Source organism: Carcharodon carcharias, chromosome 21 (genome assembly GCF_017639515.1).
Source record: "Carcharodon carcharias isolate sCarCar2 chromosome 21, sCarCar2.pri, whole genome shotgun sequence".
In the NCBI taxonomy this organism is placed as follows: Eukaryota; Metazoa; Chordata; class Chondrichthyes; order Lamniformes; family Lamnidae; genus Carcharodon; species Carcharodon carcharias.
The window spans coordinates 90,866,638-90,884,660 of NC_054487.1; the positions used below are offsets into that span (position 1 = coordinate 90,866,638).

Genomic DNA, 18,023 nt, shown 5'->3' on the forward strand with positions numbered 1-18,023 from the left:
TGTCTCATTACCTTGGAAAGGTTAAATATCTCTCAAACTTGAGTGATATGTGAAGCAGGCTGTTTATACAGTAGGAACATGAGGGGTATTTTCCACCATCAGGATTCTGCCATCAAGCCAAAAAGACCTGCCCATGACACAAATGAATAATGTGATATTTGAATTTCAGTGCCAGTGCAATGTCAGGTATGTAGACTATATTTACTAACAACTGGTGGATCGTATCAAACAACACTTCCCTTTTGGATGTTTGCAATAGGAGAGTACTGACTACTCCGTCAACCCATGCTTGTAAAACTCAACCAATGTCTAATGTTTGGTATGATTTCATGATTAGGAAGCACTTGCTGTTCAATCCTAAGTGTGCTAGGAATTGCACCCACAATCAATTTAAGATTATTAGTCGGACATGCAATGTGGTTCACTTGCACTTGCTAGAAGCTCATATGCAGGGACCTGTCCTCTGCCGGCAAAAGGCATATGTGTAAACGTTGCATTTTGAATTAAACAAAATGCAATAGCTCCCTGGTGCATTTGCAATGGCTTCGCCTCAATTAATCAGAGCTGACTTACCACCCAGTCAGCATCCTTTTCTATGCAATATAAATTGTTGTTCCCTTTGAAATTTGGTATTTTTGCATCTGTCCTGATGAGTGCAAGACAACTTCTGTCTTTTCAGCAATATTTGAGTTTTATTATGTTTATTATGTTAATTGTGCTGTATAATTAAAGTTGTCAACACTGGACTGGAGAATGTCTAATTCACGTAAATGCATAAGTCTGTCAAATCTCAAACAGTCCATTGTAAATTGATGGACAATAATGTGGAGTTGAGGTTACAATCAGATCAACCATGATCTTATTGAATGGTGGAGCAGGCTCGAGAGGCTGTGGCCTACTCCTAATTCGTTGTTGACTATTCTGGTATATCACTTTCTTGTCCATTTGAAAACTTTTAGTCATTCTTGGGTTGTGAACATCACTGGCAAGGCCAGAATTTGTTCTAGTTGTCCTTGAGAAGGTGGTGGTGGTGATGGTGAGCTGCTTTCTTGAACTGCTGCAGTCTGTCTGCTGTAGGTACACCCAGAGTGCTGTTAAGCAGGGAGTTCCAGAATTTGACCGAGCAACTGAAGGAATGGTTATCTCATTCCAAGTCAGGATGGTGCTTCGAGGGGAACTTGCGACAGGTGGTGTTCCCATACTCCTGTCCTTGTCCTAGGTGACAGAGGTCCTGGGTTTGGAAGGTGCTTTCAGAGGAGGCTTGGCGAGTTGTGCCGTGCACCTTGTGAATGTTATGCACTGCTGCTGCTGTGTGTCGATGGTGGAAAGAGTGAATGTTTAAGGTGGTAGATGGGGTGCTGATCAAGCAGGTTGCTTTGTCCTGGATGGTGTGGAGTTTCTATAGTAATGTTGGAACGGCGCTCATCAGACAAGTGGAGAGTATTCCATCGCTCTCCTGACTTGTCTTGTAGATGGTGGATAGGCTTTGGGGATTCAGGAGGCGAGTTACTCACCATACAATTTGGCCTCTGACCTCTTGTAGCCACCTAGGGCTAGCCTAGTTAAGCTTCTGGTCAATGGTAAGCCCAGTGTAAACAATTGTGATAGGCCTTTGCCATGTTAAATGAATGCACACTACCCTTTTGAGTTTGTATACATTTTAGCTGTGACTCCTGTAGGTGGTGCTGCAGTGCTTGTGTTTTGAGTCTCAAAAGTCTGCCTACAATTCTGGATATTTTCTCACCATGAATTATGTCTGAGAATTGGTGCTCTTAATGACTTATTTTTTTTTGCAGTGCTGCTGCATGCATGTGCTGCTAGTGCAAACCACAGGTCTTTTTAATCGTAACATATATTGCTTGAGTATTGCTGAAAGAGACATGATGTTGAAGCTTTTTGTCTTGCACTCGTGTTGAGCTACAGGTGAAGCTAGCCGCTCCATGCTGTTACTATGCAGTAGCAATATGAGTGGTATTCTCCACTAATATTACTGTGGTGCTCTAAGGTATTTTGATATTGTGTATTTCTGTGATGCTGGAAGGTATCCCTTTATTTCTTTTAAATACGTGTTATCTTTTTATTTGTGTCAAAATGTAACCAGCTGTGAGGTGGACCAACGTCCTGAGCTCAGGTAGGTACTGAGGTTCCTCCCTGGGTGGTACAGTCTGGAGGATATCAGATAGGGAGAGAAGATTTTTAACTGAAGACATCAACTCTGAAGCTTATGAGACTTTTTTTTTAAAAAGAAAGACTGGACAAGGGCACACAGAGGTGTCAGGACATGCCACTGTAGCTAACCACCAGGTACCTGGGTTACAGATACTGACCTGGACGTTGGTCTCTTGAGTGTGTGAATGGCTTTCTTCCTGTTTTACCAAGATACAAAAAAAACATCAGTTGCCAGCAGGTACTTGGAGACACCTGCTGCCAAGAACAGGAAATTACCACATGCAGGTTGTCTTTGCATGGTCAGGATGGGATTAATAATCCAATCAGATAACCCAACTCCACAGCTCTCCAAGGTATTGGGACTGCAACCAGGAAGTGTGATTTGGTCAGTCACTGGAGGTTGTGTGAAGAAATTTGTTCAGTGTACTGACCACCTGGGGATGAGCTCCTGCACGTGGGTCTTACTAATCAACTGATTTTGTAAGTATGTACTATTAGTGCATTAATAAAGGCTTTCCACATAGTGGAAATTGTATCCTTAGTTTGTTTTGTGTCATTGATACTGACTACGGGGTGAAGACCTTGGAGGGTAGTGAGACCCTCTGGTTAAGAGCCAAAAATAATGTGCTATATGAATTTCAGTGCTGGTGTGATACCAGGTATGTAGGTCGTACATCCCAACGACTGGTGGATCGTATCAAATTGCCTGTTACCAACAACCAAAAGGACATGCTAAGTACTGACCGTACCCAACCAGCCCATGCTTGCAAAGCTCAACAAGGTGTCCAACATTAGATATAATTGGACAGCACTTGCTAAACAATCCTGATTGTGCTGAGAATTATATGAAAACAAAAGTAAGATTCCATTGGGTTCACAGTGTGGGCCTCTTAAGCATGCTAGAAGCTGCATATATTCACATACTGGGCCCTATCATTTGAAGACAGAAAGGGCATGTCCAAACATTGCGCCTTTTCCAACTAAATAAATCTTGGGGGAACAGCCATTCCCTGGTTCATTCCCCATGGCAATGCCTTGACCAGAGTCAAGTTGCCTGATTTGAATTTGAACAAAAGCCTACAGTCATCTGTTGCATTGGTAGAGGCACTGCCATGGAGAGAATCCACTTGCTTACCAATCAACATTCTTGTCCTGGTGCAGTATAAATTGTTCTTCCCTTTACTGTTGGTTTATCTTGTGTTATGATCTCAGCTGATGTTACGACTGGACAAGCCTGATCCTAGAGTGGAACCTGGCTTGATAGATCCTAACTTAATTCTTTTTTAGAAACCATGGCGGGCAGTTACTGAACTGATTCATAGGAGTTTGCTGATGAACTTTTAACAAAAGAATAAAACATTTAACAATTCAAACTATATTACACTAGACAAAAAGGTTGAAAAGATTTGAATACAAACACAAGTAAATGAGTCAAATCTCAATTCTTTCGCCCCACCTGTACCTTTACAGATCTATACAAATTTGTAAAGAGAACACCATTCACAATCTATCTTGTACTGCATACTTACCCTGAATATTAGTATAGGTGAACTGTGATAAGATACACCACACTCAAACCATATGACACACGTCACCAAAGTAGATCCAATGGATCTTTCATCAAACCCCCTGCCGATGCAGGTCATACTGCGAGCCACCTGGTCTCACTGAAACACTGCCTTTCTAACCAGGGCTTCCAATTTCCACACCCTAAGAACTCCTTGGAATTCTCTCCTGGATGATACTTTCACTCTGGGGCCTTCAACAAAGGTCCACTTCCAAGGTTCTGAACTTTCCTTCTGATGTTCCTTTCTGCTGGATCTCTATGCATTTAAGCTTTGCCTTCTATGCAGATTCCCAGATTCTCAGCCGTGCCAAGCAGAGCCCCACTGCTCCAAAGGCCAGTGATGAGTTATGAACATTTGGCTGCCTCCTTGGATCTTCTGGCTTATCTCGAGCCCACTTTGTTCCAAGCCTGTTCCCTACAGCCTCGTGGTCTCTTTAACTCGGTGTCTTTTCCTCGGTTCTTTACTTTTAACTTGACTTGTTTCTGATGGGCTGTCTTCTTGGAACCTCTTTCTGTCCCACTCCCTGGTTTGGGCTCACCTTCTTTGTTTTGGGACCTGCTCCCTGTCTCCCTCCGTGTCCTGCTCTCTTGGACACTTTCTCCAGAATGGTGCACCTCTCCCAGGTCACCTGACCTTTTCACGCTATTTCACTTCCTCTTGTTTTCCTCCTGCGTAGGGCTGGCTCCCAATCTGAAAAAAATCTGCATGTGCGCAGGACCATTTACCGGCCTGAAGACATAAAAATCCACGAATTGCGCATGTTCAGCCATTCTGCGGTGCATCCACAGAAGCAGAAGTCTGCTGGAACAATAATTACCAGCCTCCGATTCAAAGGTAATTATTTTTTTCTTTTCTTAGGGTTCGTCTCACTTGTGAGCCGACCTGATGATGCTTCGATAGCATGTCTCTCTTAGCAGTGCTTAAGCTCTGTACTACCAAATGACTCAAAGTTGCTGGTTTGTTTTTGCCAAATAGTGCAGTAGAGATTACTCCTCTGTGTACACAGTGCTGGGAGGCAACGCTAGTTGCCTGGAGTGTGATCTCAATGGAATGAATGTGTTTGGAGCTGAGAAACTTAAATATCCTTGTAAAAATCTATTGTTTGTATTTAAGCACTGTTTAAATTCTAAGTCTCATCCAGGGGTCTAAGCAGGAAGATATAGAAGCTATCCGCTGGCAGCAGCTGAAATAATTAATTAAGGAAACCAGCTTGAACTGGCCTTTGCTGTACCTGGGCTCAGCTAGTCCCTTTTGTCCAGAACGCACACATTTAAACATTCTCAATGTGACTTCAACGGAGTGAGAGTTTGGTGAGCTGAGGCAGTTTGGTGAGGAGGGAAGGGAGGTACTCCTTTGCTTTTTATAGCTCTCTCCCCCTGTAGGAATTGGTTCTTGCCCTACTATAGGGGAAGAAGCTAGCTGTTTGAGTATTCAGTAAGTGGTCATGGTCTATTCTATTCCTAAGGTTTAAAATAGTACAGGAATTTGTGGTAAGATTACTAAATGTATTAAATAATTGAATAAAATAATTAAGTAATTAAAACACAAGTATAGCAGGACAGGCAATGGCCAGGGCTGCAGCAAGTGAGAACTCCTGGATACTGGTGTGATCCAGGGCAAACACGTCTGCAATAAGTGTCTGTAGCTTGAGGAGCTTCGACTCAGCCATTGAGTTGGAAGGGATGGTGATGACGTAGTGTTATTGTCGCTGGACGAGTAATCCAGTGACCCAGGGTAATGTTCTGGGGACCTGGGTTCGAATCCCGCCACGACAGATGGTGGAATTTGAATTCAATAGGAATCTTGAATTAAAAGTCTTAATGGTGACCATAAGACCTTTGTCGATATCCTTCCCCCTTACCTGGTCTGGCCTACATGTGACTCCAGACCTACACCCACAAGTAATGTGGTTGACTCTTAAATGCCCTCTGAAGTAGGGATAGATAATGAATGCTGGCCTGGCCAGTGACCACCACATTCCATGGACGAATAAAAAGAAAGGCAGAGCCTCGGACACTGCACCGCATCAGAGAGGGTGCGAGTTATCTGGTTGCTTTGTACCGGAGGCAGTTACATCCTTTAGAATGGGGCCTTCTGATCTGGAAGGTGGTCAGGCACAATAGGTTGTGACAGCAGCTGAGGGGACCTCGAGGGAAGGAATGTGAACCTCTGCAGTTGTCCAGTAGGTTTGAGATTCTTTCAACTTGTTTGGATGAGTGGGGGCTGCAGGGTGGATGAACTGACTGACCATGGAACTGGTACAAGAAACCATTCAAGTGGGAGGAGCACAAAAATGTAATGGCAATAGGGGACAATACAGTAAGGGGGATTGACACTGTTCCCTTTAACAAAAAGTGACAGTCCAGATGGCTATGTTGCCTGCCCAATGTCAGGGTTTGGGATATTTGCTCGGGGACGGGGAGGAACTTGCAGTGGTCAAGCTCCATGTAGGTACAATGACATAGGCAGGATGAGAAAGGAGGTCCTGCGTAGTCAGTATGAGGAGCTAAGCACTAAAACAGAACCTCAAAAGGTGGTCGCTTCTGGATTATTACCTGCGCCATGTGCAAATTGGCATGGAACAAATCAGATTGGAGAAATGCGTGGCTCAAAGACTGGTGTGGGAGAAGTGGGTTCTGGTTTGTTGGGTATTGGGGAAAGTGGGATCTGTCCTGCTGGGATGGTCACCTGAGCAGTGCTGCAGCTGGTGTCTTTGTGAGTTGCATAACTCTGGGAGCAGAGAGCATTTTAAACTAAATTGTCAGGGCAAGGAACCAAATTTGGGAAGATGTGGTAAACTAAAGAGTAGAACAAGGCAAGCAAGACAGGTAATACTATTGGAAATGATAAACAATGTGACAGGAAGGGACAGAGTACTAATCTAAATCAGATGAGGCTAGATGCTACAAAAATAATAAGGACAAAACTAAAGGCTCTGTATCTAAATGCACATAACATGTGAAACAAAACAGATTAACTGAGTGCAAATAGTAATAAGTGCGATCTGAGCCATTACAGAGATATGGCTGTAGGATGACAGATTGTGATCAGAATATTGAAGGGTACGTGACATTTAGGAAGGACAGGAAAAAAGTGGAGGGGTAGCTCAGTTAATTAATGATGGTATTAGCACATGAGATGGGGATGACCTAGTTCAGGAAATCAGGATGTAGAAGTGGTTTGAGTTGAGATGAATGATATAGACAAGAAGTCACTTGTGGGAGTGATGTATAGGCCCCCTAATTGTAACTACATGATAGGACAGAGTATAAAGGAGGAAATAATGGGAGCTTGTCAGAAAGGTACAGTGATAATCATGGGGGATTTTAATCTAAATTGAAGGGCTGAATGACCACCTCTTTTCTAGTTTTTGTTAATATAGACTGGAAACATTAGATGGGAAAGGGTAGGGTAGATAAGTTCATAGAATGTTTTCAGGATAGTTTCTCAGAAACGGCACGTTCTAGAGCCAACCAGAGAGCAGGTTTTACTAAACTTGGCTAAAAGCAAAATACTGTGGATGCTGGAAATCTGAAACAAAAGCAGAAAATGCAGGAAAAACTTAGATTAACTCAGGAAAAAAAAACAGTTAACGTTTCAAGTCTGTATTACTTCTTCAGAGCTAGACTTGGTATTGTGCAACGAGATGGGCACCCCTAGGTAGCAGTGATTATGATATGATTGAATTTTACATTCGTTTTGAGGGGGAGTGTGTGTCCAAGACTAATATTTTAAACTTAAAGAAGGGCAATTATGAAAGTAGAGCTAGCTAAAGTGAACTGGCAAATGAGGTTAAGGGATAGGTCAATGGAGGTTCAGTGGCAGACATTTAAAGGGTTATTTCATAATACACAGAATAGATACATTCCAACGAGAGAGAAATTTCAAGGGGAGGGCCCACCATCTGTGGTTAACTAAAAAAAACTAAAGACAGTATCATACTTAAAGAAAAAGCATATAATTGTGCAAAAGATGGATGGTCAAGATTGGACAGGATATAAAGAACAGCAAAAATTAGAGTACGAAAACAAGCTACCGAGAAATATAAAGAGTTTCTATAGCTACTTAAATAAGAGTTAACAAAAGTGAGCGTTGGTCCTATGAAAACTAGTCTGGGAAATTAATAATGGACAACAGATGGCAGATGAATTGAACAGCTATTTTGCATAAGTCTTTACTATAGAGGATACAAGTAACATCCTGGAAATAACTAAATCAGGAATTGGGAGGGAGGTACTCTAAAATCACCAGGAAATAGTATTGAGCAAATTTAGGGCTGTGGGCTGACAAATTCCTGGGTCCTGATGGACTTCATCCTACAGCCTTGAAAGAAGTGACCGTGAGATAGTGGATTCATTGTTTCTAATTTCCCAGAATTACCTAGATCTGGGAAAGGTTCCATTAGATTAGAAAATAGCAAATGTAACTCATTTATTCAAAAAGGGAGGGAGACAAAGCAGGAAATGACAAGACCTATTAGCCTGACATCAGTTAAAAGAAAGATGTTAGAAGCTATTATTAAGGATGTTATAGCAAGGCACTTAAAAAAAAAAATTCAGGATAATCCGGCAGATTCAACATGGTTTTGTAAAAGGTAAATCATGTTTAATCAACTTATTGGTGTTCTTTGAAGGAGTCATGTGCTGTGGATAAAGGGGAACCAGTGGATGTACTGTACTTAGAATTCTAGAAGACATTTGATAAAATGCCACATCGAAGGTTATTGCAGAAAATAAAAGCTCATGGTGTAGGGGGTAACATATTGGTATGGATAGAAGATTGGCTAGCTAACAGGAAACAGTTGGCATAAATGGGTCCTTTTCTGCTTGGCAGGATGTAATGAATGGTGTACCACAGGGATCAGTGCGGAAGTCTCAACTTTTTACCATTTAAATAAATGACTTGAATGAAGGGACTGAAGTTTTGGTTGTGAAATTTGCTGACACACATAGGTAGGAAAGTAAGATGTGGCAAGGACATGAGGCTAAGGATGTGGGTTAAGTGAGTGGGTAAAGACCTGGCAAATGGCATATACTGCGGGCAAATGTGAAATTCATTTTGGCAGGAAGAATAAAAACAAAGCTCATTATATAAATGGTGAGAGATTGCAGAGCTCTGAGGTTCAGAGATCTGGGTGTCCTAGTGCATGAATCACAAAAGGCTCGTATGCAAGTACAGCAGGGGTAATTAGGAAAGCTAATAGAATGTTATAGTTTGTTGTGAGGGAATTTGATTACAAAACTAGGGAGGTTATGCTTCAGTTGTACAGGGCAGCAGTGAGGCTATATCTGGAGTACTGTGTACAGTACTGGTCACCTTATTTAAAGAAAGATGTGAATATGTTAGAAGCAGTTTGGAGAAAGTTTACCAGACTAATACCAGGAATGAGTGGATTGTCTTGAGGGAAGGTTGGACAGATTAGGCTTGTATCCACTAGAGTGAGAGGCGACTTGACTGAAACCTAAGACTCTAAGGGGACTTGACAGTGTCAATGTAGAGAGGATGTGGGAGTATCTAGGGCTAGGGGTTGCTGTTTAAATATAAGGGGTCGCTCATTTAAAACAGATGAGAAATCTTTTTGAGGGGCGTGAGTCTTTGGAACTCTCTTCCTCTAAAGGTGGTAAATGCGGAGTCTTTGAATATTTTCAAGGCAGAGGTAAATTCTTGATTAACAACGGGGTGAAAGGTTATCGGGGGTAGGCAGGGACGTGGGGTTGAGGTTACAATCAGATCAGCCATTAGCTTATTGAATGATGGAGCAGGCTCGAGGGGCTGAGTGGCCTACTCCTTCCAGTTCATATATAGTTTTGGAATGATTTTGGAAATATCTCATGGTTGTACTTGTCTTCCCTTCTGTTTCTGTTGTACTAGGAGCAGCTTTGCTGCGTCAGAAGTTGGAGTAGTTGAGTTTGAAATGTTACTTTACTGTAACACTAAGTAAATAAAACTTGTTAACCTGTGCTTAGCTTTATTCCTTCTATTTTCACAATATTTCCTTTTAAAATGATTTTTTGTGTGCATTTTCTAAACAAAAATATCAGGACTTCAGAAAGCATGTATTGATTTGCATCTGACTGGGTTTTTATTACATTCCTATTCTGCTTTTGGATTTATGAATAAGAGTGCCTTCAATAGCAATTAAATTAAAATGTGCAATTTTGTGCATACAAATGCCCTTTTCATGTTTGAAACTCCATCTTTTATAGCAAAGAGCAGACTGAATGTGATCAGAAAGAAGATATGGAGGATGTCGAGGATATCGAAGAGGATGAAGCTTCTGAAGATGCAGACAACAAAGGTAAACTCACGCAGAACAGTCTTGAATTCACCACACAGTTATCACCATAGAATGCTGGAAATAGATCAGTCAGTATCAGGCAACTCTGTTTATGTGGTGATTTTAGTAAGTTTAAAATTGTCTTATGTTAATATTCTCCCATTCGGGAAGTGGGTTAAATGGATTGGATACATGCCTTAGGCAGGCAAGAAGGTCAGTGAGACATAAAAAGACAAGAATTATGTAAACAGTGGGAGTGAAAGAACAGCAAATCTGAATGCTGAGTTTGTGAAAATCGGGTGGAAAAACTCCCTGCCAATGATGTCATGCAGATAGGAATCCTATTTACTTATGGTGAGATTTAAACACCCAGGCAAAACAACTTGGGGAAAATTGTGAATTTGGAACTCACTACTCCGACCGCAGGAAATGGTTTAGATGAAGAGCTTAAACACATTTAAGGGAAAGCTAGATGAGTACCTGAGGGAGAAAGATGTAAGGTATGCTGATAAAATTGTAGGAGGCTTGTGTGGAGCACAAACATGACATTGACCCATTGGGCTGAATGACGTGCGCTGCATTGTGTGTGTCTAAAATGAGACACAAGCTGCATTTAAAAAAAAATGTAATTGAAAGAGTCCTGAGAATGGGCATGTGGAGATGGGTTCATATCACTGACTAATTGCCACCATTGTGATGGTGAAAGGTTTTGTAACCTGAATGTTAATCAGTCTCTCCTCACAAGTTTATCTTCAATGCCATCCTTTGATTGTTTCCTCCTTTCCTGGGCTCCACTGATGCATTATTAGATGTCTGTGTCACATTCAGGTAAGGGGTGGTGGAATGGCTTCCCCTTCTTTCCAACACTTGGTTGACCACAGCAGGTGTTTTTTAAAAAGAATTTGTTTACCAATTCTGAGAGTATTTAACTGTTTTAACTGCTGTGACTGTAAAAGTCATATACAGGGCAACTCAAGGGCAATTAGGGATGGGCAATAAATGCTGGCCCAGCCAATAGAGCCCACATCCTGTGAATGAATAAAATAAAAAGTTTTGTAAGTCTTAAAAGAAAAAGAAATAGTATTTAATGAACTTAACACCTGATCTATATAAAGAAAAAACACTTCAACACTCTCACACATTCAGGAGGTTCTCATGCACATGCAAGTAAGTTACAAGGAGGGGAGGATAAGTTACATTTGTTTTGTGTCCAAAAGAGAGCCAATCAAATAATTGATGTCAGATGGTTTTGGACAGCGTTTGGTGATATTTCTGATTCTGTATTGATAATTTTATAAGCTTGACAGATGACCTTCTTCTGAAGTTAGTGACTGTTTGGTTTCTGCTGAAGATGCCTGTGGAGGTTGGTTGGTCAAATACAGGCAGGGCATGCTCTTGCAGAATGGTTGGAGCAAGAGAGGGACTGAACGTTCTCTCCTTGTTACCCATACATGGTCTTCCTGCTTATTCCTTGACCCTGGAAAAGCAGTTTTTTGAAACAAAGAGTTAGCTTGCCATCACATGACTCCTATTCACAAACTGGCCGGCTACCAAATATAGTCACAGCAAGCTGGGGAGTTCTCATTCCAGGTCCATGGTGTAAATTGATTGGATTGCATGGCCAGTGGATTCCATTTCTCAGCCAGAGTCCATTGCACAGTGATTTTACGGTGAGGTTTACACCACTTGAATAACAGATTGTCTGGATGTCTGCAAATGGTTCAGGGGATGATAATTCAAGGTAATCCAGTGGAATCTGCATGGTTTTGTGAAAGGGAAATCATGTTTAACCAATTTATTGGAGTCCTTTGAACGAGTCACATGTGCTGTGAACAAAGGGGATCCAGTTGATGTACTGTCATTCGATTTCCAGAAGGCATTTGATACGGCGACTCATGAAAGGTTATTTTGGAAAATAAAAGTTCATGGTGTAGGAGATAACATATTGACATGGATAGAAGATTGGCTAGCTAACAGGAAGCAGAGTTGGCATAAATGGGCCATTTTCTGGTTGGCAGGAAGTGATGAATGGTGTACCACAGGGATCAGTGCTAGGGCCTCTCAGAATCACTTTGCAGAAGAGGCCCTTCGGCCCATTGAGTCTGCACCGACACGTGAGAAACACCTGATCTACCTACCTAATCCCATTTACCAGCACTTGGCCCATAGCATTGAATGTTCTGACGTGCCAAGTGCTCATCCAGGTACTTTTTAAAAGATGAGGCAACCCGCCTCCACCACCCTCCCAGACAGCACATTCCAGACCGTCACCACCCTCTGGTAAAGAAGTTTTTCCTCACATCCCCCCTAAACCTCCTGCCCCTCACCTTGAACTTATGCCCCTTTGTAACTGACCCTTCAACTAAGGGGAACAGCTGCTCCCTATCCACCCTGTCCATGCCCCTCATAATCTTGTACACCTCGATAAGGTTGCCCCCTCAGTCTTCTCTGCTCCAACGAAAACAACCCAAGTCTATCCAACTTCTCTTCATAACGTAAATGTTTCATCGCAGGCAACATCCTGGTGAATCTCCTCTGCACCCCCTCCAGTGTAATTACATCCTTCCTATAATGTGGCGACCAGAACTGCACACAGTACTCCAGCTGTGGCCTCACCAAGGTTCTATACAGCTCCAACACGATCTCCCTACTTTTGTAATCTATGCCTCGATTGATAAAGGGAAGTGTCCCATATGCCTTTTTCATCACCCCACTAACATGCCCCTCCGCCTTCAGAGATCTGTGGACACACACGCTAAGGTCCCTTTGTTCCTCAGAACTTCCTTGTGTCATGCTGTTCATTGAATACTTACTTGTAAATTACCCCTTCCAAAGTGTATCCCCTCTCACTTTTCAGGGTTAAATTCCATCTGCCACTTATCTGCCCATTTGACCATCCCGTCTATATCTTCCTGTAGCCCAAGACACTCAACCTCACTGTTAACTACCCGGCCAATCTTTGTGTCATCTGCAAACTTACTAATCCTAACCCCTACGTAGTCATCTATGTTTATATAAATGACAAATAATAGGGGACCCAGCACAGATCCCTGTGGTACACCACTGGACACTGGCTTCCAATCACTAAAGCATCCTCCTGTCATCACCCTCTGCCTCCTACAACTAAGCCAATTTTGAATCCACCTTATCAAATTATCCTGTATCCCATGTACCTTTGCCTTCTCTTTAAGTCTCCCAGGTGGGACCTTGTCAGAGGCTTTGCTGAAATCCATATAAACTACATCAACTGCACTCCCCTCATCTACACACCTGGTCACCCCCTCAAAACATTCAATCACATTTGTTAGGCATGACCTCCCTCTGACAAAGCCATGCTGACTATCCCTGATCAAACCTTGCCTCTCCAAGTGGAGATAGATACTCTCCTTCAGAAATTTCTCCAAAAGTTTCCCTACCACTGACGTGAGACTCTCTGGCCTCAACCTTTTACAATTTATTTAGATGATTTGGATGAAGGGACAGATGATATGGTTGCTAAACTAGGAAAGATGTGAAGAGGACATGAGGCTACAAAAGGATATGGATAGGTTCAGTGAGTGGGCAAAGAGCTGGCAAATGAAGTATAAGGTGGGAAAATGTTCAATTATCCATTTGGACAGGGCAGATGAAAAAGAATCATTATCTAAACAGTGAGAGGATGCGGAGGAATCTGGGTGTCCTAGTGCATGAATTGTCAAAGGTTAGTATGCAGGTACAGCAAGTAATCAAGAAAGCTAACAGTGTTATCATTTATTGTGAGGAGAATTGATTACAAAAGCAGGGAGGTTATGCTTCAGTTGTACAGGGCACTGGTGAGACCACATCTGGAGTACTGTGTACAGCTTTGATCTCCTTATTTTAAAAAAAAATGTATATGCATTGGAAACAGTTCAGAGAAAATTAATGCCTGGAATGGGCAGGTTTTCTTATGAGGAAAGGCTGCACAGGCTAAGCTTGTATCTGCTGGAGTTTAGAGTAAAAAATGTGATTGAAATGTATAAGATCACGAAGGGAACTTGACAGGCTGGATGTGGAAAGGGTTTCCTCTTGTGGAGAATTCCCTTCCTCAAAAGCTGGCTGAGGCAGAGCCTTTGAATACCTTTCAAAAATGGTGCTTCTGACATGCCTTCCTTCTTCCTTAACCGAGGGTTCTCCCCCACTGTGGTTGACAGGGTCATCAACCATGTCTGGCCCATCTCCCGCGCATCCGCCCTCGCACCTTCCTCTCCCTCCCAGAACAATGATAGGGTCCCCTTTGCCCTCACCTATCACCTCACCAGCCTCCGCATTCAAAGGATCATCCTCCGCCATTTCCGCCAACTCCAGCATGATGCCACCACCAAACACATCTTCCCTTCACATCCCCGGCGGTATTCTGTAGGGATCGTTCCCTCCAGGACACCCTGGTCCACTCCTCCATCACCCCCTACTCCTCAACCCCCTCCCACGGCACCTTCTCATGCAACCGCAGAAGTTGCAACACCTGCCCCTTCACTTCCCCTCTCCTCACCATCCAAGGGCCCAAACACTTTTCAAGTGAAGCAGCATTTGACTTGCACTTCCCTCAACTTAGACTACTGCATTCATTGCTCCCAATGAGGTTTCCTCTACATCGGAGAGACCAAACACAGACTGGGTGACCGCTTTGCAGAACACCATCGGTCTGTCCTCAAGCATGACCCAAACCTCCCTGTCACTTGCCATTTCAATATTCCACCCTGCTCTCTTGCCCACATGTCTGTCCTTGGCTTGCTGCATTGTTCCAGTGAAGCTCAACGCAAACTGGAGGACCAACACCTCAGCTTCCGACTAGGCACTTTACAGCCTTCCGGACTGAATATTGAGTTCAACAATTTTAGAACATGAACTCTCTCCTCCATCCCCACCCCTTTTCCGATTTTCCACCCCCCCCCGCCCCTTTTTCCCCATAATTTAGATTTTTCTTTTCCCACCTATTTTAAAATAATGGAAATGTATTTCCATCCATGGTTTTATCTCTACCTTTTAGCCTGTTTCGATCCCTTCCCTTCACCCCACCCCACCCCCACTAGGGCTATCTGTACCTTGCTTGTCCTGCTTTCTACCCTTAATTAGCACATTCCTTAGATAATATCACCACCTTTAACACCTTAGTCCTTTTGTCTATGACATCTTTTGGTTATCTCCACCTATCACTGGCCCTCTATCCAGCTCTACCTGTCCCACCCCCCCTTAAACCAGCTTATATTTCACCTCTTTTCTATTTTTCCTTAGTTCTGTTGAAAAGTCATACTGACTCAAAGTTAACTGTTCCTCTCCGCAGATGCTGTCAGACCTGAGTTTTTCCAAGTATTTTTATTTTTGTTTTGGATTTCCAGCATCTGAATTTTTTTTGCTAACACCTATTCCTAGTTGGGCTGAGAACATACTAATCAAGGTAGTTTTCCTATACACCATTCTGAAATTCCTCTTCTCCTTAACCTTTACTCTAATTATCCAAATTTCGATTGAATAATGTTAAAAGTCCTCCAATATCACAACTCTATAGTGCTTGCACATCAATCATTTCCCTGCATATTTGCTCCTCTCTGCTCTCTCTATTTGGAAGCCTATAGAATACTCTCAGTAGTGTGATCATACCATTTTTGCTTCTCTACTCTAACCAAATGGACTCTTGTCCTTGCCCCTTCAAGGACATCCTCTTTCGATACTAATCAGTACTGCCACCCCATCTCATGTTTTTCCCTCCTTGGCTGTTATGAACAATTTGTATCCTGTATACTAAATATCCAGTCCTTACCATTTTTTAACCATGTTAATTATTATTGCTAGTACATCACCACTCAGGTTTTCCAGTCTCCGGATTGACCCTTCACAAGTTTCCAAGAAATTCCCACAGCCATTGCATTGGAACTTCTGATGGGCAATTCCCCTGCACCTCAGGACACTCTGGAAAAGTCTCCAACTTTGAGTTCAAAAACTTCAGATATCGTCACTGGACTAGTACTCCAGATACCCAGGGTAATGCTGCAACTGGACCCGGGTTCGAATCCCACCATGGCAGATGGTGAAATTTGAATTCAATAAAAAAACCAATCTGGAATTAGTCTAATGATCATGAAACCATTGTCGATTGTTGTAAAAACCCTGCCTGGCCTACATGTTACTCCAGACCCATAGTAATGTGGTTTGCTCTTAAATGCCCCTGAAAAGGCCTAGCAAGACACTCAGTTCTCAAGGGTAATTAGGGATGGGCAATAACTGCTGGCCTTGGCAGCGATGCGAACATCCCATTAACGAATAATAAAAAGAAATGTGGGTGTTGCTGGTTAGGCCAGCATTTATTGCTCATCCCTAATTGAGAAGGTGGTGAACCGCTGCAGTCCATGTGGTGTATGTACACCCACAATGCTGTTAGGGAGGGAGTTCAAGGATTTTGACCTAGTGACAATGAAGAAACGGTGATTATAGTTCCAAGTCAGGATGGTGAGTGGCTTGGAGAGGAACTTGGTTGTTTTCCCATCCATCTGCTCTTGTTGTTGGTGGTAGAGGTTGTAGATTTGGAAGATGTCAAAGAAGCCTTGGTATTGATTGTGTACACTGCTGCCATTGGGCTTTGGTTGTCAAGGGAGTACATGTTGATGCTCGTGCATGGGGTACCAATCAAGCTGGCTGCTTTATCCTCTATGGTGTTGAGCTTTTCGAGTGATGCTGGAGCTGCACTCATCCAGACAAGTGGAGAGTTCCATCACACTTCTGACTTGTGCCTTCCAGATGGTGGACAGGCTTTGGAAAGTCAGGAGGTGAGTTACTCGCCGTAGGATCCCTAGCCTCTGACTGCCTCTTGTTGCACAGTATTTGGTTTAGCGCATTCTAACAAATTGCTTTTAAATTTGACTGTGTTCCAGTTTTTCCTGATGTCATCTTAGTGATTAGTATCTTGTTAACTTTCTTGCTCTCTGCCCTTTCCTGACCCATTCTGCTTGCTTTTACCCAAAGGAGGAGACTCTTCTCTGAACACAATGCTGATGGGAATTAAATTCCATGTTGTAAATGTTTTTCCTCTCCTCATGTCTTGGTGGATTCAATGTGATTTGCTTGAATCTTCTTGGTAGGAAAATGTTTTTGTATGAAGCTCGTGTCTCTTCACCCTCCTCACTATTTACACATTCTCTTATCCTTGCATACGTGCATCATGTTGATTGTATATCATCTGGCTGTTCTATTAAGCAGCATGCAGGTCAGTTAACCCAGTCCCACAGTGTAATTAATGATGTCCCTGCATCGAAAATGTGTAGTTTTGCTTTTCTTTTGAGCTAAGTTTAATATTTTTAATTCACTAAGTTTACAGTTAATGTTTGTGATTCATATTAAAAGTTCTGTTTGTTTTAGTCATCTGACTTTGTTTGTTTTCATCCTGCCCGTGTCCAGCTCGACAGCTTACAGTTCAGATGATGCAGAATCCGCGGATTTTGGCAGCACTGCAGGAGCGACTTGATGGGCTTGTAGGAAACCCATCTGGTTATATAGAAAGGTAAGGAATATTAACTTTGCACCTCATTGTCATGGTTCTGTTATTCCAGCTTGCTGCACAAGCATTGTAACACTTGATTAGTGTGGCAGATGCATTACTTCAGGGTTGACACTGGAAAGAGAAGAAAGTTTGTGACTAGAATACTTTGTAGCGACATGGCCCTCTTGAGAATTCAGTTAACAACTAGCAAGTTTACTTGTGAAGGGTAATTGAACTTGGATGCCAGTCAGGCCTGGAATTCGGACCTGCTACACTAGGATTTGAATAGAATGAAGTTCTGCTGAACCTTTCCTACAATTTGTTTTCATAATGTGCTCATCTTAATTCAAACATTCTAAATGCAGTTGGTAGCAGTGGATTGCTGCAGTTTTTAGTGTGCAGGCAAGCAAGCGAGCTGGCTGCTTTTGCCAGTTAAACAAATGCCAGTATTGCTGATCTGAGCTTTTTGCTTTATCCGACCTTCTCTTAGTACCAGTCTTTTGGGACCAAATTGAGA

The 18,023-nt window shown here is 42.5% G+C and overlaps 1 protein-coding gene across 2 annotated transcripts in view; it reads left to right on the forward strand.

The window, feature by feature from the left end:
• The window catches only part of nap1l1 (nucleosome assembly protein 1-like 1), a 113,308-nt gene that overhangs the window by 31,274 nt on the left and 64,011 nt on the right, over positions 1–18,023 (forward strand). For both annotated transcript variants that reach the window (XM_041216073.1, XM_041216074.1), the window contains exons 3-4: positions 9,944–10,035; positions 17,425–17,527. In XM_041216073.1, the coding sequence (XP_041072007.1) occupies positions 9,944–10,035; positions 17,425–17,527 (195 nt within the window). The remainder of the gene's footprint in view (positions 1–9,943; positions 10,036–17,424; positions 17,528–18,023) is intronic.